The sequence below is a fragment of the Somniosus microcephalus genome, chromosome 26, assembly GCF_052327205.1.
Source record: "Somniosus microcephalus isolate GS21.2 chromosome 26, FLI_Smic_1.0, whole genome shotgun sequence".
Taxonomy (NCBI): domain Eukaryota; kingdom Metazoa; phylum Chordata; class Chondrichthyes; order Squaliformes; family Somniosidae; genus Somniosus; species Somniosus microcephalus.
This window is the reverse complement of record NC_141012.1, coordinates 23,140,600-23,161,554: the sequence shown is the minus strand read 5'-3', so window position 1 is coordinate 23,161,554 and position 20,955 is coordinate 23,140,600. Positions and strand designations below refer to the sequence as shown.

Below are 20,955 nucleotides of genomic sequence, written 5' to 3'. Positions count from 1 at the left end.
TTTGGGCGGTAACTGGGCGCAAAGCTGGCGGGGCCTTACTGAATTTCTAGCCCTATGTTTCTATGTTTTGAGTCCATTGGCGCAGCCTGTGGCGAAGCAGGGTAACTTGGACTGCAACTTCTGAATTTTAACTGTGCATGTGTGTACTCCGGAAGTTGCTGTCTGATTTACTCTGTAATAACGGTCAGCGGTCATCGTTATTATTAATGCAAAACCGGGCCATTATGTGCAATAACTTTGCTATGAAAAGAAAGGATCAAAAGTTTAATAGGGATATACGTGCTTACGGTGGTAGAATTTAGACTTGCACATGGACATTGTTCAAAACCTTTTGGCCTTGATGTTCATTGCGGTGAGTGGAATGGGCTGACTGCTGTTGGTAAACAATTAAGCTAACTACTGCAGGTGCAGTATTTCGTACTGCTGAAGGATCAGCCCATATTTTTAGAGATTTTTAACTTCTTGCTCGTGGTTTTCAGGCATTTCTATCACCAGAGCAATGATAAAGAGGGAGGTATGTCTGACCCAGGCATGAAATGTGAACTGGATGTAAATAATTCTTTTTTTAATACTTTTCCTTGTAACTTGCAAAATCCTGGTGGTCTTATTCTGCCCACTCAGACTATATGGTGAACAGTAAATGCTTTATCTGCTAAATGTTGAAGTGAAACCATTCCAGAACTGGGCAATTAACATGGAGATCACACACACATCCAGGTCTAGTTTTTATTTTCTGAAGGCCCACATTTGTGTCAGACGAGTAAACTATCAAATGGCATTTTGTAAATGGTTTTGTGTTTATAGAACTGTGATGAAAGCTGGAACACGCCGATCAAGTCCTAAATATTTTGAGGCAGGTCCATGCTGCCGCAGAAGCCATTAAAATGTGCATTTGAAATAACCATGAAACTGTATCAATTCATATGTCCTGCCAGTGTCAGAATAGTTAAATGCTATTATTGGCACTAATGTCCACTTATCTGTCAGTGTAAATGAGTTATGTTTCAAAGATGGGTCTGTTGTGAATATTTCTTAGCTTTTACTGAAGCATAATTTACTATCTCATTACATTATAAACACCTTGGACAACAGAGACCATGATTTATGTTTGATAAAAAATTATGTGGTGTCTGGTTCATTTCATTCTCAATCAACATCCTTATTTACATTGGTAAACACCAGGATGGCAATTAAATATATCATTTTCAGCAGTTTGCAGTGTGTCTGATGCTGATGGTGTTGGGGAGGAAGCTTTAGCTGAAAATGAGCACAAGCTGTGTTTTGGTTCAATAGGCTTCACGAGCTTCATGTCCAGTGGTAGGATAAGTTACGTTCCTTTTAATCTGAATGCTGATCCTTGTCCTATTAAGTTTAACCTGCCTATTGTCACCACGGAATGCCAATCGACTTTTGAATAATAAGAAGCCAAGAAAAAAACGGAAACAATTGAAGGGCTTTAATTGAATGTTTTCTTCCGTTTAATCTCCATTACATTTGAATAAGATACAAAGAGCAGAATACCATTTGAACCACCGGGCAGCAAAAGCACCAGCAAGGTTAGGACAGTCTCCCTCTTAGGCAGTCCCTCGGAACCGAGGATGACTTGCTGCCACACTAAAAATGAGTTCTCGGGTGACTGATGAGTCCAATGCGGGACCTACAGTCTCTGTCACAGGTGGGGCAGACGGTGGTTGAAGGGGCGGGTGGGTGGGGTGCTTGGGTTGACGTGCGCTGCTTGCGCTTGGCTTCCGCTTGCTCTTGGCGAAGAGACTCGAGGTGTTCAGTGCCTTCCCGGATGCTTCTCCTCCACTTTGTGCAGTCTTGGGCCAGGGATTTCCAGGTGTTGGTGGGGATGTTGCGTTTTTTTCAAGGAGGCTTTGAGGGTGTCCTTGAAGCGTTTCCTCTGCCCACCTGGGGCTCTCTTGCCGTGTCGGAACTCCGAGTAGAGTGCTTGTTTTGGGAGTCTCTTATCGGGCATTCGGACGATATGACCCGTCCATCGGAGCTGATCGAGCATGGAACAAATGGGAAACTGTTCAATCTCCTTCGCCTCCAGTCCAGATCCACGGTCGTCCCATCCTCTGTCGTCGAATTACAATATGCAGATGACGCTTGCGTCTGCGCTCACTCGGAGGTCGAACTCCAAACCATCGTCAACACCTTCACCGAAGCATACAAGAGCATGGGCCTTACACTAACCATCCGTAAGACAAAGGTCCTCTACCAACCTGCCCCCGCCACAAAGTACTGCCCCCCCGATTATCATAATCCACGACGAGGCCTTGGACAACGTGGACCACTTTCCATACCTCGGGAGCCTACTGTCAACAAGGGCAGACGCCGATGACGAAGTTCAACACTGCTTTCAGTGTGCCAGTGCAGCCTTCGGTCGCCTAAGGAAGAGAGTGTTTGAAGACCAGGACCTTAAACCAGGCACCAAGCTCATGGTCTACAGAGCAGTAGTGATACCCACCCACCTGTATGCTTCAGAGACATGGACCATGTACAGCAGGCACCTCAAAGCACTGGAGAGCTATCACCAACGCTGTCTCCGCAAGATCCTGCAAATCCATTGGCAGGATAGGCGCACCAACGTCAGTGATCTCGCTCAGGTCAACATCCCCAGCACCGAAGCTTAGGACAGTACCTAGAAATACAGAGGGAAAGCAGAATCAGTGGAGTTGTTTACCAGTGATTGTACTGTTGGAACTGTAATGTGAATCTAGCCATTGAGTTTACCCACGTCTGCTGTCTGGTTTCCATTGTTCTCAGGGGGGGGTCTGCAGAATGATCGTAATGTTTAGTTGCTAACTTGGGCTATCCTTTTATAGCTACTGTGTAGGAACTCCCTGTGGGGAAGTGAGCTAAAGAGGTCCTATAGTTACTAATTATTGACGTTGAAAGCTTCTCTAGATTGGCAGCTGCTTGACTCTTTTCCACCTTATCTCAAGGTCAGAAAAAACAGCAGGAAATCATTTTTGCTTTTTTACGCTGCGTAGTTTTTTGAAAAATATTGTTCAGTTATTGGTGCTTTAAATAAAGTGTGGGATCCGAATCCTGATGAGTGTTCTCAAAATCTTGTATAAACCAGTTGATCTCCCTTGGCATTGGGAGACAAGATCATGTACAGGATTACAGGATTACAGGACCGGGGATAATTGGACTGAGGCAGGGGGAAGTGCAGTGGTTTGCGCGACAATTGAGAGGGGGAAGGTGATGGTGGGAGAGAGAGAGAAGAGGGGAGGGAGACGGGGAAGGTGGGGGGGGGGCGCGGGGGAATGCAGGATCGGAATAGGGTGAACAAATTGGAGAAGGAGGTTGGGAAACTCTGTCACAATGTCCTCCTGCCCTCCCCCAAGCACAGAATTCCATCTCCACATGGGATCAGACCTTGTTCCAGACTCTCATTTCTTTACAGGAAGGGGCTGAAGGGGTTATGGTGACTGGTTTTATAGTTTTATCCTCGGAGCAGGGTGGGGGAGGCACGGTGAGGCGGTGATCAGGTCCTCCACACAGCAGGGTCAAATTTCATTCTTTGATTAGCGCCTGCATTAAAATAGCAGACCGATAAATGTTATATGCATGTTTAAAGCATTTATCCGCTAATATCACCAACAGTCATTTCTAGACTATTATATTAAATGCTATAGTGTGGAAGTTTTCAAACCACTGCATTTTAGCATAATTCAGTTAACTGCTGGAGGTGCAGAATTTGATTGACTGGTTCTTAGGAACCATTTGACAGATCACTTTAATCATGATGACTTCTTTGTAGGCCATAACTGCTCAGAACCCTCCCCACAGTTATTTCCTGTAATGCACAACTGATCATGCATTAACTAATGTGATGATATTTCTTCTGATGTGGTAATCAGGCTTCTTTAATGTCAAAGTAAAAACCATTTCCACTTTCCACAAATTTTCAGATCACTTACTAAATGTACCAACTTTATATGCATCTTGCAAGAAACTTTTATAGGCAATTTGTTTTTTAATGTTTGCATCTGCAGCCTGCCACAGTATCTAGCTTGATATGTAAAAGTTGTGCAGTCTGATCTATCTGTCAATTAGTTGCTAATTTATTTGTTCTAGAAACCAGCTTTCAGTAAATGCTGCTCTAATGACTGCATAGTTCAAAGTAGCAGTGGTAACCTGAATGAGTGATTAAGTCTCTAGGGAGTAAAACAGAGAACCTGCTCTTTGTGCCCCTGCTGCGATGTTATTGATAGAGGGAAATTAAATTGATATCTGCGTAGAAGATGTTCAAGTACAAGTCACAAATCATCCACAACAGATAGCAAAATAATAGACCTGATGGATACAACTATATTCAGATACTGGGAATGGGGACAAACGTCATTGGAAAGCTCTAAGTATTACATACAGAACCTGATTTCCCACTGGTGCAGGAATATGAATGATCTTTGTTCCCAAGGCATTTTCAACTCTCTTCTCCCAAAAAAGTATTTCTCTACCATGAAAAGCTGAAAACAGCCTGTAACAGATTCAAAATAGCTGGGCAAGTTCTGTAGATTGGTAGTGAGGTGGTGAAACAGCTTTGCTTCCTGTATGAGGAGGGCCTTAGCCACTCAGCTTAGCAGTGGCCATGTTATTTTGCTGCCTCTACCTCTGTAGACAGCTGCAGTTTGCACCTCCAGCGTCTGGGGCACAGCATCTCAAGTGGGTGCCACAGAAGTTTGGGTAGCATCACAACATTTATCGTGGAAACACACTGCCAGTTTCAGAAGATAAATAAGGAGCACATGGGTTTTATAAATGGCTTATAAGCCAAGCAGTGTGATTGAAATCCAGTTAGAAACAAGAATATTCAATATTGAGCATAACCAATTGTGAAGAATTTCTACATAGTGACAAAGACACAAAAGCTGTTAAAATATATGCATATAGCTATAGATAACGTAAAGCAAATACCTGAGCGGAAAAATGGTATATGATGAAATCTCTGCTGCTATTCCTCTGTTGGTTATAATAACATTGGCCTAGAATTTGTGGTCAGCGGCGAAGCGACGGCGACTGCCGCAGCCCACAAATATCTCGCGATCTCGGTGGCGATAACTTTACCTTTCTCAATGTTACATTGATTGTAGCACAGAGCAGCAGTGCTGTTATCAAGCTTTCTAAACAGCCAATCACATTGAAGAATTCTCACAGACAGCAAACCAGGAAATAAAAAGCACTGTTTATCAATTCACTTTTTAAAAATTTTAGAGAGCAAAATAAAGATTGGGCCATACACATGGGGTTAAGGTAAAAGCTGAAATATCACAAACAAACTTAAATTTTTAAAAATTATTTTAGAAATCTAGTAATTTTTTATCATAATAGAGAAATTTGACATTCCACAAATACAAAATTAGGTTTTCGGGACCAGCAATCATTATGCCGTTAAAACAGCAGTTACACCTATTCTAACAAGGCTTAACTTTTTATGGGGTGTTTAACAGCGATATTAGATCGGAAAAGCTTAATTTTTCGTCAGTTCAACTGATTTCACTGATTGTCGGCTATGGGGAGTTCCACAGCGCAGGCTGTGGCAGAGCAGGGAATGACTGACCTCAACTTCAGGATTTCCACGTTTAGCTGCGCAAGCGCTAAATCCTGAAGTTGCGGTCAGTTTCGGAGGGGTAATGACCGCAAATGTTGACAGTTCGCCATCCTTGCCACCACAAAATATTGAAACTCTTCACTTAAATTACAGCCTTGAAACTCACTGCTTGGGAGCAATTATTGTGTTTCCTATTTACATATGTACAAATGGGGAAAATGCACAATTGCATTCATTGTATCAATAGCCTGTAGTGCGGATATCAATGCAATGAAATGGAAAAATAGTTCTGTCAGTCTTCAATCCAAACAAGATGATACCAATCGAACGCCACTCATCCTAGATTTTGAGCGGAACTTCTGCAATCGCAGCAGAATGTATCTATTCACTTGCAACTGATAACAGTTGAAAAGCAGATGGAATCATGCAGCAGATGTCTGCCGTTATTTCATTTAATTGCTTCTGCTTCATATAATGTTTCATATTTAATGGCTGTCTTAATTTCTTCTCCATGTAATACCTCTTCCACTTACAATCGTGTGGTTGAATAATTGATTCTCATTTTCCGGGACGGTTCTTGATGTTTGCTGTGTCAGTAAAGACTGGAATTAATTGTGATAAAGAAACTTTGCATACATGGCTAATTTTGCAATAGTTGGTACTAATGAGAAAAGCTGTATTGGAACTGCTGTCTGCTGGTACCGTAGTATCATGCTGGCATGAGGCCCCAGCCATTTTGAGGGCCGAGACTCATTAACATGCTGCCAGCGTGCTGCTGGTGTCCCACTGCAGCTCACCGGTTCTGGAAGGAGGGGGAATCACCCATGCCGAGGCGGCCAGCAGATCAAGGTTGTGGTGGAGAGGTAATCCTGAGGGGGGGAGGGAAGGGGGCCTTGATTGGGCTGGAGTTTTTTTTTAGAAGGCCTAGGAATAGCATCCCTGCTCATCCTGGGCCCACGATAAAAAAAAAAATGGAAAGCTTCCTGGGCCGTTTTTTGAGCGGCCTGCAGCCGTCCCCTTAAGGGCAACTGGTTAGACTTGCTCAGCACTTGGTATAAATGGGCAGAGCATGCACCACACAAGTTGCGCCCAGTTGTAACTCAAAATTTAATCGGGATTCTACAATTGCTGCAGGACCTCGATTTGTATATTTAAGCAGCTGACTGTTTTTCAGTAGCTGGCTGCCCATTTTTCCAGGCAAGAAACAGGTAGTTGGGTTTATCAATTGAACAGGGCAGGCTTGTTAGGCCAAATGGCATTTTATTGCCACCAAGAGTTCTTGTACTGTGTTCATGTCCTCAGGTAATCATAAAAGGCAAATTATCTTTCGTATAAAGTTAGAGAATTCTTTTACTAAACGGTCACTGTAAGCCAATGGCAGCTTAATAGATTATTTTCTTTAAATTGGTTGGGGCCTTATTTTTGGGTGAACCCTGGCAGCCGCCTGAAACTAGCACAGGCCTCATTTCAATATTGGACGCTTGATTCGGGCAGAAACCTGGTATTTCTGGCTTCCACCTAATTTTTCACCTCAGCCAGTCCTCCCTTTACCTCAGAATTGGCCTCGGGTCCCAAGGAAATTTGGGACCAGTGTGTCAAGTAGGGATGTCACAGTACAATTTACCGATGGTGGGATAATTAGTTCAAAAAGTATTTATAATGCATCAATTATTTAGCGAAATCTATTTACTGGAACTTGAGCTTTCTTCAACCAGTTTAAAAAATATTTACACTAAGTTTATTATCTAGATTTTCTTTTTGACCAACATGGTTATTGGAGTTATTCTAGTTTGCAATTATCATAAAGAAAGAAAACAGAATATATGATTATCATGGATTAATGATTGACAGGCTGCAGGTAACACGGACAAGGAGGCCGCAAGACAAACTAAGTGCTGGCCCCAGGATGGTTGGGGGGGTGGTGTCCAATCCCCGGGGCCGAGTCACGATCCCTGGGTGGGGGGGTGTTCGATCCCAGGGGGTCCAAACCCCGACCCTGGGGAGAGCCAGGCTGCTGGTGGGGGAGCTTGCGGGGCCGGGAGGAAGAACTCCTGCTCCTCCCGGCCCACAAGGATTGCTCCCCGAGGCTGAGTCCGTCTCATTGCAGCCACCGCGAATCCCGAGCCCCGGGATCCCCGGCCGCCTGCAGTTTAAAGTAGCGGCTTCGGGCCTCATTATAACACGTAAGTTGCCAACCCGTCTCTTGGCAGTGGGTTGGCAGCCTGCACCCCCCCCCCCCTGTCCTTCCTGAGTTATAGATGAGAGTGGATGGCTTGGGGTCGGGGTTCACGTTTTTTCAACTTTCACTTCCCCCCCACACCTCCAACCCACCAGTTCTTACCTCTGAAAATTCCGGCCCTAGCCTCCAAACAGCACAAATAGGAAATCTTGGGCACATACTGCCCACAGTTCGCTGACTTGGAAATGGTCAGAATATCATGGGCAAGGGGTGGCAGAATCTCCAAAATGGGGAGGCTCACTGCTGTCAGCATGGACTCTTAAAACGACCCGCAGTATCTACTGAATTGTTGACTACCAGCCCAATAAGCTCGAGTTCAAGCCCTGTAAATACTGGTGTTTCTCACCTTTCCCCAAGTTTGGTTAAGTTCTATTATCGGAACCACTTCATACTTTGATCCCTAATTTAAGTGCGTTGTTTGACGTGTTGGAAATCATTATACGGTATTATTACAAACCTAGCTAAGTTTGGGGAATGTATCTTGTAATTTTCCTGTGCAGAAGACAGTGAGTGAAATATTGTTATTATGGCCTAATCAAAATGTGAATGCAAATTGATTCTATCTGGTATTTTAATTGAATGGGGAAATTGCAATAAAAACAAATTAAATTTGAAGCAAATAAACAGATTTTTCTTTTTTGCTGCAGGGTTTTGTTCGGAAAACAAAAGTAAAATTAATATTGCTGGTAATTTGCATGCTCAACAAACGTACAAACTGGGCTTCGGGCAATATGATTTAGATGTGTTTATATATCTGCATCATATCTACTTGTAAAAACGCTTCATTTTGAAATAGAGTGGAAAATCTGTTCAGCTGCAGAGCCGAGAAGTAAATTACATTGTGTTGATTATAATTAAAGATAAAATATTTAATCAATACGGATACTGTGCTAGCTCAGAGTCGAGCAGTGCACCCGACGGTGGGGGGGGGGGGAAGCAGTTCTCGATGAGCTGCCTTGTTGCTGATTATAAGGTTTTATAAATGGTGAATGTAACACTAGTGAATGTCGCGATTACTGGTTGATCTAAACCTAGCCTATTCAAAAATGATATTTTTGCTTTTCCCCTGATCAAAAGAAAGGTTTTTCTCTGGTTGCTGTTTCGAGCAAAATCATTCTTTTTGTATGCTTTAGCGATGTCATAATTATCAAAGCAAATCTCCCCCCACAAGATAAGTTGCAGGAATGACCTAGAAATTACAGGCAGAAGTTCATTTTAAGAAATTAAGATCGCAGTTAGTACAAGGAATCTCTTTTAGATTAAAAAAAAAAGGCTGAAAATCCATCCCAAAGATAAATTCAAAATAAATGTATTTAATTTAGGGGGCTAAATGCAAGTAAGAACTTAACATTTGCTGGCATTAACATTACTGTTCTGGCAGTAGGTTCACAGTTAAGAGTTTGTGAAAAAGCTCTATGGTAGGGGTAGTTTTGGTTTGGATTTTCTGACATAAAGATCCAGTTTCTGCGGATTTCTCTGCAAGCATCTTCATGAGCAAATAATGTCTCTGACATTTGCCAACCTGAATCGATTGATTAAAGGGTTTATTGAGCTGCAAAGTTGTTGATCTGTGGATAATAATTTGTGTATATATTTTTGTTAACCAAGTGCTCTTAACTCTGCTATAATACAACTCATCGCATGGCTCATGTAGACATTATTTCTAAGTGTGCAGCTGACTTTTGACCTAGATTTGCTGCTCGCGTCAATACATCATCTTGATTTGCCAATTGCTTTAGAAATCTGCAGCCGGTTACCTGCATTTTATTGAAGCACATGCTTTAAATTACAGCTGATACTGCTGCTTGCTGATGCCCATCACGTACACCACTGCCCATATTAGGGTTCCATGTGCCATTTGTGCTTTCAAATCATATCATTAATTCATTTCTCATTGCCTTTTCTTTCTCTAGCTACTCTGTCTCCATCTTCTTTTCCATCACTTGATTCAGCTAGTGAGTATTCTTGCATGCAGCTCTTTGTTTTTCCAAACCCTGGTATTTGCCCCTCAGTAGCTGTTTGCAACAGAGCGCTCAACGGCAGTAGTGTCCAAGTACTGTTAAAGGTCAGGTTCAGTAAAAACCAGTCACTGCAACTTATATTTATTTGACTGCTAAGAAAGTGATTTTGTTTTGCATAATAGGAAATAAGAGGTTTGAAATTTGATAGCATGAATTTGATGCTTAGACTGTTATTAAATTTTTCCCCTATTAAAAGTATCATTTTGATCTAGAAGGGCTAAGCCTGAAAAATCTCTGTTGGCATGGTTTTGGTTTCAGCTGAGTGCTGTGTTAATGAAGAGGATGGCGTTTAATCTGCACGCACTGCTTTACTTTCGAATCATACCATTTCTAGTTTAGGTATGCATAGTTTATTAACCAGCTTAATTGATTTAAAATAATACGTACTGAACATTCTTTCATTTGAGAATAGTTTAATATCTTAGAGGAGTTCTTACTTTGGACTATTCTGTTCCTCTTGATTTGTGTTGCCATAGAGATCCATTCTTTACTATTCCTTCCAGCAGAAATAATTAGTCAATAATTAGCATTCATGTACTTCTGCTATAGGATAGTTGCCCAGTTTCACTGTAATCTTTGGTCGGTGCATGTAAACTTGGATTGAACATGAATGTGTAGATGCAACAGGTAAAATTTCTGAATTTTGTGCATATTCTTTAGAATCACTTATTTCAAACAAATTAACTACACCATATGAATCACTTAGATCTGCAGTCGTATTATTTTGAGCAGTAATTGTACTAAAATTATAAATGCTTTTTGTTTTTTTTTAACTGACTTGAAGCTGAAAATTTACAGGCAGCTGCCAATCTACAACCTTCTTGTTTAAGGTTCCCAGTTATTGCCAACTTCTGTTAAAGTGGAGTTTTTGAAAAAGATCCCAAGCAAAAGTAATGGTCCATTCTGTTAATATTTTCTTGGTTGTTTAGATTTCCTCATCAGGATTATGAACTTCATTAGTAGCGAGGGATGTTAATAAATAAAATAATTACTTCCTAGGTTTGCATGCCCTTCATTTTAACATTTTCCAATAAGGCCCCAGAAAAAACGACCTTTTTAAAAGAAAACAGCTTTCATCATTTAATTTGTGCAGGGAAATTTGTGTTTTCAGTATTAAAGTGGCGTACGCTTGTTGACATCAGCATTACCTAACCTCGGCCATACTAGTTTCAAATAATGTACCTATCTAATGTGAACTACATATGTTCAGATAGGATAATTTGAACATAAATCATTTCAAATCAGCCTCCTATAACCAGAGTGATAGGAGAAGTTATTCTCTTTAATTTAGAGGTGATAAAATAGACATGCAATTAGCAGGTTTCAGTGGGCTGGATTTTATGAACCTCGGTGGGTCCGTGGCGGGCGACGTCGGTGGCGGGTCACGTCGGTGGCTGGTCACGGCCCCGCTGCCAGCTCTATCCCACTGCCTAAAATAAATTTCCCTTGATTGGGTTTGTGAAGCCCGCCCAGCGCGTTTCCCGGCCAATTAGAGGAAGCTGGTCTGGTGACGTCATTTGATGACGCGTCATCAGCTGGTTTCCTTAAAGGGACCATAGCATAAATGTCAAAATAAAGTTGGCCATCAGTGTTTGCAGCACCTCAATGCTGTAGAGGTGCAGGGCTGCACCCAAGCTCTCCCATGACTCCTTTCTTATGGAGGGAGTCGCAGCACGCAGGGAGGTCCTCTTCCCTTCCTATGGGTGGAGAAGACCTCCTTAGGAGATCAACACAGTCTGGTTACACATTACAGAGGAGGGCACGAGCAGGGATGTGGTAAGGAGGACCTGGGTGCAGTGCCGCAAACGTTTAAATGATCTCAGTAGATCACGAAACGTTACTGCAAAGCCATACTCAACCTTATCCTCTTGTGCCTTTCAACACATCCCCATTACTCTGCCTTCCCTTCCCTACCCTACTCTTGCACATCCTTACTCACACCAACTTATGTTGCACCTCCACCCATCCCTCTCTATCCACATTATCATATCCCCATCTTACTAGCCACTCCTCACACTCACCCCCATCCTAATGCAATCATACCAACTAACAACACACAAGGGTAGGCACTTGGGTGTTTTATCCAAAGTTCATGTAAAGTTTCTATTAATGTGGTGTCAAACATTGAAACCTTTACTTTCAACACTTTTTGTTCTTGGACAGATTTGTGTGATCCTTTGGAAGTGGCTTAGTGAGTTGCAGTGAATGATGAGACATAATGGTAGCCCCCCCCCCCCCCCCGCAATAGTGATGAGTGTGAAAGGCTTGGGCATTGTAAGGATGCTTTATGGTGTTGGTGTGGGGTGATGTCAACCTGGCGCATCATGTGGCAGCCAGGGTGTACAATGTCAAGTGAAGTAATTCTGGTCATGGTGAGGCCATCCCTCCTGGGCAGCAATGTGTTCGGGTGCTGATGCCCTCTGTCCTGTGCAGCATCAGTTGATTGCAGAGAAGGTTGGTGGTGCTGATGGTGTGCCTGGTGATGCTGGTGTTGGAGCTGATTGTGGTGGGATTCTGAGGACCAAGGTGAGAGAGTTCCAAGGGCACCCATGCTGATGGAATAGATGGCAGGTGAAGTAGAGATGATAGAAATGATCTGTCAATGATGGGAGAGGTAATGAGGTCAGACTGGATGGAGACTTGTGTAAAGACTTGCAGCATCCTGAATCTGTAGTGGAAATGCAGTTTAGAGAAGCTAGTGGTTAAGGGAACATCTTTCAGTCAGCTGGGAGCTTTGACTTGACATTTGAAGCTGTCAGCACATCAGCTGATTCAATGGCCAGTGACCTCCTGCCTCAGCATCACAGACAAGGTTTAGGCACAGCGGGAAACCAGTGGGTGACCTGTCGCATTCAAAACGCAGGGAAAAAAACCATCATTAAGTGGCTGTAAACAAGCCACTAATAATTTTAATTGCCTCCCCCGCCACTGCGTGTCTGGTCTGCTCAGCGCTGACGGACCCAACATTTGATAAAGGCGCATGGCAGTGAGATTACAGCGGGGTCCCAACCCGCTGGGGAAGAAAAACACTTTCCCACCTGACTTGCCACCAATCGCGCCCGCTGACCTCACCACCCACACCCCACCCTCGCAAAATCCAGCCCAATGTTTTCAGAGCAAATAAAAACAAGCATCAGCAATGTTTTATAACTCAACCTTGACTAAAAAGAGAAATGCAGCGATACAATCTTTGTTCCACTGACATCCATGTGTCTGCCTAATGTTGACTTTTTTTGGTGCCTTAATTCATCTGTGGTAAATTTGCTGTAAAATCTGGTATATAATTCACATCTTCATGCTCATTATTATGTCCTGTAAAGATAGGGGAAACTTTAATGTATGTGTAGCTTAGAAAATAAAATATGCAAGCAATTTATGCACTGGTTCAGTTTATAATCCAGATTTTATGCATATACTTTTGAGGAAGTCAGCAATAATTCTGTTCGAGTGAAATACTAGCACTAGATTTTCTAGCATGCTCCAGCTCTGCTATACACCCTGTTCATCATTTGTGGCTAGTGATAAATACTTGGGTGTCTGCATTGGAATAGTTGCATTGTTTCCTGACTGAATTTTATCAAACATGTTGACTGCATAAGCATTAGTTTATTAAGGGTCAGTTCTGTTTTTCATTTGGTGTGGTGTTTATGGAATATAGTTGAATCTAAGCAAGCAAAAAATGAAGGATGAGCTTATTGATGCAAAGCTAAATTGAATGCAATAGTTGCGTCTCTTGCTCTAGGGATTTGCGAAGCTTGTTCACAGTGTATTTGATACTATGATGAAAAATTGTTTTTGTTCCCATAACACTCGAGACATGTCACACAAATATTGAGTGGTCATGTTGTCAAAACATATTAACAGCAAGTAGATTGCTACTGTTAAAGTTGAATGGTCTGATGCAACAATGTGTGTTTTAAAATGGTTTTGTCCCCCCTATGTAAAAAGAAAATCCTATATATAAATTCTTACTTGCAGGTGAGAAATTAGATGAACAATGTCTTAACCATCTTACATTTGTAACAGCATCTTTGTAGAAGGGGTTCCAAGGCATCAAGTGCATGCTCCAAAATATCTCCTGTCATCAGTTTAATTTCAAAAAAAATGTGTGAAACTTGAAATCAAATCATGTGAAAGGGTCTTCCTACATTTGGGAATGCTAATATTGCTTCAGTTAAATGGGTAGAGTGTATCTGGTTCAGTGCTCTTTTCTGTCCCTTGAAATACCATAAATAAGATGGTAGATAGTTGAGTTGTTTCTTGCACTAAAAACTTCAATTATCCAGTCATTTGAATTAAGCAACATCAATACAATACCAAATTGAGAATTTTGTGCTCAAAAATTCAATTACAGTGTCTGATAATTCTGCTTAATCAACTTTGAATTGGGAAGAGTGGACTCCATTTACAAGATGAGAGATTGTCAGCCAGGGCTCAACACAAATTATTCTTTGATAGTGACTTACCAAGAAAGTGATTCTAAATTTTCACTTATTTCACCTGAGCAAATGCCTCCGATTTGACATGATTCGCTCCTTCAAAGGCTCAGCAAGTTTATTCTATGAGTAGCTGAGCAATATAGACCAGCAAGGTCACTGCTTTGATCCCTGGTCTGTGCTGAGTTGGCTGATCTTAGCGTGGGTTGGTAGTCGGGGTATTACAAGATGCCTCAGGTGGTCCTGGATTAGGGAGGGTAAGTTTGTCCAGGTATCCTGCTCCTGGTCAACAACCCTTGCTGTGTCCATGATTTAAGACATCAAGAACTGCCTTGGTTATGGTGTCCTCCTCTCCTGTGAATAATGGTCACTTGGGTGAGTTACTGCAGGGCCCCTGGTACCTGTAGAACTACACCTAGCAAGGAGTCACGCCTTTAGGAGGGGAGGAGAGAACATGGGCAAGAAAAACCAATGCAGGTTCAAAGTGGAACCACATCAGTTTGCTACAGAATCACCAATCATTCATTCATCACTTACACAAACTCTACAAACACTACTGTGTAAGCAATTGATAACTTATCGCCAGCTAAACATTAATTGACACTCCGCACAAGATTCCATATTCAGAAATGTATGATTTTTTTTAAATGTCCTTTTTCCCCAATTGAGAGAAAAGGTGATCATTCTACATGACAATTAAGGATTTATTTTGTTCATTAACTGTAATCACTTAAACATGGAAGATGTGCTGTAATTAACTCCAAAGACAGTTGAATGGAAAAATCACTATTATGGGATGCTTAGTTTGTGAAAAGTAATTTAAAGGCTTTGGAAAAGAAAGGGAACTTATTTTATTACAAAACATGATTTTCATTTCACAGTGCGGTTATGACTTCTAATTTAATGCAGTACAATATTAATCCAATTTCTATTTTAGTGCACAATATTAACGCCACCTTTCTTTTAGTGAAGAAAATATTAATCCAATTTTTATTTTAATCCAGCGTTAATACCATTTTTATTTCAAGGTAGCAGAATATTAATGCGATTTTTATTTTAATGCTGCACTAATACCATTTTTATTTCAAGATAGCAGAATATTAATGCAACTTTATTTTGAAGCAGCACAATGTGCTTGGATGCAACTTGTTACTAAAAAGAAAACCATTCTTGTTTCTTATTCACATCGAAGCTGCAGCAGAAAACTATTGATCGATTGTTTAGGGTCTTAAAAAACAAAGTTTCAGAAAACAACACCAGAGTCGAGACAATTTCTTTTTATCTCTTTCTAAGCCTGTCCACCCAAATGTTTGTGTTCAATGATCCCACTCAAAATCCAGAAATTGATCCTTCATTCTCTCAGTAGACTTCTGCGGGGCTTGTCTGCAGGGCTCGACTGCCGAGGGCCTCGTACCTGTCGACTATTAGCATACTGTGTGCCCCACAATGAACATTGTTTGTAGACCACCAGCTGTTCCAGACTGCCGCAAAACCAAGACTCCCATTGCAGTTTTTTTTGTTTGAACCTTTTCCACATCATCTCCCATTCATACCACAAAATTGCTGAATCGTTACCCTAGCCTCACACTATGTAAAGGAATAAAATGTATGTCTTAATGCACATTTTCCATTTGTCGTTTTTCCCCCCCTGAATCAAATGGAAATTGCTGGTGCTGAAAACATATAAAATTCAAGACATTGCTGTGAGCTTTGGGGATGATTACATTCACAACATGCGATGGAAGTCTGCTTAGAAAGTGTTTGTGAAAAGAGGTGCTGCTGTTTGTTTTTGTAAACCTGCAGAGTTTCCTCTGAATTACGATTGTGTGGGGAGAGCACAGACAGGTGCTCCCTGGAGAAAAAAAAATGTTTTTTCCATTTTGATCACTTTTACTACGGACGATGATCAAGCTTTGCCTGATACTAATTGCATTTCTACTACAATGCTTTGCAATTTAAAAAAAAAAATTGTTAACAACTAAACATTCTCATTTACAATTACAGCCAGAGGAAATACTGCTGATCTGTGTTGCTACCAGAGAGCTTGATTTTAAATATTCCCAACGTCCCATTTGTATTTTAATGTTTTTTGGTTTGATTTTGGTTTTATTCAGTCTGTAACTCTATTCCTGCCCATGTTTACATCAGTTTTAATTTTGTATTTTTCATGTGCTCTCCTCCACTTTCCTTTCAACCAATCATGTACGTGCGTATCATGTGACTTTGTCATGTGGCTTGCATGGTGCTGATGATGTCGTCCACGCTGGTGAACAGAAGGTAAAATCTTTGTTCTGATTGGTTGAATAAATTGAACACACTGAACAATTTTCTTAAAAGGGTTCAATGTAGTTGAGCATCACAGAAATTTTATAATTGCCTGCTAAAATACATATTTCTGTATTAACTAAAATGTTGCGTAGGAAATCTGTTTTTTTTAAAACAAAAAAATGCCATGGTAACAAAATTGCAGAGGGATGAAAGAGGAAAAATGTTCAATTGAACCAGCCAACCACTTGTAATCTATAAAGGCCTTAACCAATTGCTTTTATCTTGGTAAGAAATTAAGCCATTAGTTTACTAGCCTGCCATTCAATTAATAGAGTTTAACTGTTAACACACCACGGACCAGTTTCTTCGTCTGAGCACACTCTTTCTGAGCCACGCCCACGTTTATTTGCTACTTGTTTGGTTCAAAACAAACCTTTGCAGCTGGTTTTTAACTAATAAAATGGTAATTGATTTGCTCCTACCTCCAAAATGGACTGTTGGAGCAGAGAGGCAGAAGGGAAAAAAAAGTAATGCAAACTTTTTAACTAGAAAAGCAAAATGAACAGAACATTTTAAATAGGTAAAATAGATTATATTAGGAGGTAAATAAGTAAAAAATAAAGATTAGGATGGAGATATAGTAGGAATGATTATTTTTGTGAGGGGTAAACAAAGTGTAACAAGGCACACACTGGAGTATAAATGTTTTAGTTTCTATTTAAAGTTGTATTTTAGTGACTCCACCAACGACTTAGTGAATTTACCCACCAACTAAACCATACAGACTTGGGTGATTTTAACCCTACTCGTTCAGCAGAAACCTGGCGGGTGGGCAGTTAAAATCGCCCTGGCTCTTGCCTGTCCGAAAGCTGCCATAATCGCAACATCTGCAATTTTAACCTGCTCTCCTGAGCAGGCAGCAAGGACACGCGCCCGGAGCCAACAGGGTCCTTCTTTACATAGACATGTTGCGGCCCGATGACATTATTGAGACCCGACTGTAATTTTAACACGGGCCTGAGCAAGGAATCCACATGGAGTTAAAATCGGGGCCTAGATTTGATCTGGTCTCGGCCATGGTGGCTGTAGGAGCTTTACATTTGACCTCTGCTCCAGGATTAGGGAGAGGAAACTTCAATCACTATGCAGTGACCCTTGTTAGAGGTATGTGTGTGAACATCAGATAAGGATAGAAGCAGGCTTGGTTGTGAAGCCCCCTGCCCCACCCTCTATCAAATAGTTTATTGACACTATGGGGTAGATTTTCCTAAAGCTGTCGGGAAGGAGGCGGGACTACAACTTTCAGGTTTTAGTCCCGCCTACATCGACGTTCAGCCAACACACGATTTTCCCTTGATTGACCTTGTTAAGCCCGCACAGCGGGCTCAGCAGGCCAACTAAGGGCCACCCGGCAACAGGTGACGTCACAGACTGAAATTTCATCTGTCAAGAGGTCTTGGCAGATGAAATATCAGTGTTTCACAGCTGTTTGAAGCTGTCAAACACTGACAGTCTGACTTCTAACCTGAATCCTTCTACACAGACTCAGTTAGAACTGTCACCGGCACTCAAAGCTGAAGGCTGTCACTTTTGACAGTTCGCAGCCATTTTGCTTTCAGTGTCGGCTGAGTGATGGACTCCCGAAACCTAGAGGAAGAAAGGCTGTTAAGGTAAGTACATGTAATTTAAACTTCTTTACACACTTTAGACACACCAAACACACTTACCTTTGCACTCATGCACCCATCACTCACCTGAACACCGACATCATGACCCCTCCAAGTCCTTCAACCCGACGGCCCGACTCCCCTAACTTGGCGTGGTTTGGAGCCGTCGGGAACCCCACACGACACCCCTCAAAATAGGGATTAGGCTAAAAACTGCCTGTTAACTACCTGTTAACAGGCAGTTAATTGGCACTAATCCCTTCCCGCCTCGGGTCGGCGGGTCCCAGTGCGGGGCGGGTACCCGCCTCCCCTGAAACTTGCGTGGAGGCGGGTTTTGGGCGGGATGATGTCGGGACCCCTGAAATCGGGATTTCCCCCCCCCACCACGCGCCTGAAACCCCGCCTGACGGCTCCAGGAAATCTACCCCTCAGTGTAAGGGCTCACACATGAAGAACTTTACCCAAGAGAGGAATCAGCATCTTCAAAGGAGAATGTCAGATTTATTTTAAATTGTTTACTTTAGTTCACAGTTAATATTATAGTTGTAGAACTGTCTGACATTTGAGCAGCTTATAATGCTGTATTATTAGTGTTTTTTTCAGTGTTAACATCACAAACCACTAATTTACTCAGACAGGAATTTCCTGGGACTGATTGGCAGTATAAGGCCTAATGTAACACAATGTAATTTTTTTGCCACTAAACCTAGTCTTATTAAAAATAATCCCCCTTTAAACAGTTGAATTATATTTGATGTATACAAATTCTGTAAAAATCATGTAGAATAAGGTAGCCACCACTGTAGTATTGACTTTGTTTTGCTATCTACTTTACCGTAATGTGCTAAAGTAGATTTAAATAACTGATGTAATTTGTCAAGAATTAACTTTAGTGCTGGTTTTAATTTCCTAAATTATTATTTTCACCCACTTATGCAGATTTCAGTATTGATAAGTAGATTTTGTAATATAAAGAATACAAAGATAAAGTGCTTCAATCGTAAACATCTGGAGCTAAATATTTGGAGACATAAAAAGAAGTTTCAATCTTGTTGCCATTTTAAGCAAATATAATTTAAAAAAATACAAAAGAAAATCATCAGTCGTGATAATTAGATTAATAAGGACTTGATGTCATATTAAACTAAGTTCAGAGATGTGTCGGCCCCTATAAAGTAGTGCATAAAAAGTCGACATCTTCTGAAGCTAAATGTTACGAGACATTGCGGTTTATGCCCGTGTTAGGAGGTTAATAAAGATGCAAATGAATAAATTGATCCTAATGAGAGGTCTGCCCTGCTGACTGCTTTCTGTTTGCACAAAAAATAAATTTCAATCTTGTTGTCATTTCAAGCAAATTGTTGATCCTATGTTGTTTGTGTTTGCACAAAAAACAAAGTAAAGCTGTGTGCTGGTGCCGAGTATACAGGGTTAAAATATGTGTGATACCTTAATATTACTAACACTAACAACTGGCTTAAGCTGTACAAACACTGGACGAGCAAAGATGATTATTTTTTTTCTGCACTGCTTCCCTGCTAAAAATAAATGTAATAATTCTGATTGTTTCCTAAACGTAATTTCCTGTAGTCATTAACCTTGGTAGCAGATTGCATTGGTTTCTGTAGTTTCTGTTTCTTAATCCTCTCTTTGGTTTTTAAGAGGGAAGCATCTAGGCGGGTTAGAACACAGATCAAGACTAACACTTGTAACTCACAAGCATTACTGCATGTATGCAAATAGTTTTATTCCCCTCCTGAAGCCTATTGGGCGACATCCAGAAGGTTAAAAAAAGGCTACGATTTGTATTTCCCCATGCATGCCATTTGTGTAGAGGATGCAGGCTGGTTTTGCCATGGGTCTTTCACCTGTGTGTCTTTCACTTCTTCCTTTTGCATTTATTCAGTTGCGGCTGAATAGTATCCTTGTGCTCAGCAAACAATAAGCGACACTTTTTCATTTAGGCATTGTCTTTGAAGTTTTTAAGTACCATTTACACTCTGTGTGTTTGACACGAAGCAGGGTGGAAAGGATTGAACTTTTATTATACCTGTCGTGGTGCTATGATGTGACTTGGTGCCAAATTAAATGCTGCTACCTGAGCGAAATTGGACATTCCTCTGGGTAAAATATCCCATTCACATTCTATAGATTAATGAATTAGACCTATCCCACTGCTTAGTGTATAGGATGTATTTCTTTGGCCAGAGAATGGGATTTGGTAAAATCAGCAGAATGCCAAACCAAGATTATTAGCTCAAAATCTCTGCATTAAGCAAAGAGTTATTAGTGAATATGAGAAGGCACTCGGTGTAAATGGGACTGTCACATGCATGCTAACTGAGTCTTTTTCTTCATTTAGAGCCAGAAAATCATGTAGTTACATAATCCTTGCCAATATGATGTACGGAAAAGTGTTGCATGACTGAGCATGATTTGTGCTGGTGTTTTTTTCTTCTTCTTTAACTTCTTTATTTTGCCCAGAAAAGGAGTAAAGCTACACTTAGTGATTGGATTGTGTAGAATTGTCGTCCCATTTGGAATCAGCCTTCACAAGGAGCAACTGTTTTTTCTGTTTCTTCCTTTGGAATGTCACTAACCTGTTAAGTTGCAGCATAACTCTGTATTCATTTGGACTGCAAAACTATTTTTTGATAATTTAAACCAATATGTCTTCATAGCTTTATGATGTTTATGGAAGTATAATATTTTGAGTATTATTACCCATGATAGCCTAACTTAAGGTAGACACTAACAG

General features: G+C 41.1%; 1 protein-coding gene across 19 annotated transcripts in view; it reads left to right on the top strand.

Annotated features, from left to right (window-relative positions):
• The window catches only part of LOC147100348 (neural cell adhesion molecule 1-like), a 576,064-nt gene that overhangs the window by 479,606 nt on the left and 75,503 nt on the right, over nt 1-20,955 (top strand). For 8 of the 19 annotated variants that reach the window (XM_085967951.1, XM_085967957.1, XM_085967954.1 and 5 more), the window contains one exon: nt 9,719-9,760. The exons of the other annotated variants lie outside the window; for them this stretch is intronic. In XM_085967951.1, the coding sequence (XP_085824077.1) occupies nt 9,719-9,760 (42 nt within the window). The remainder of the gene's footprint in view (nt 1-9,718; nt 9,761-20,955) is intronic. 19 annotated transcript variants of the gene reach the window in all.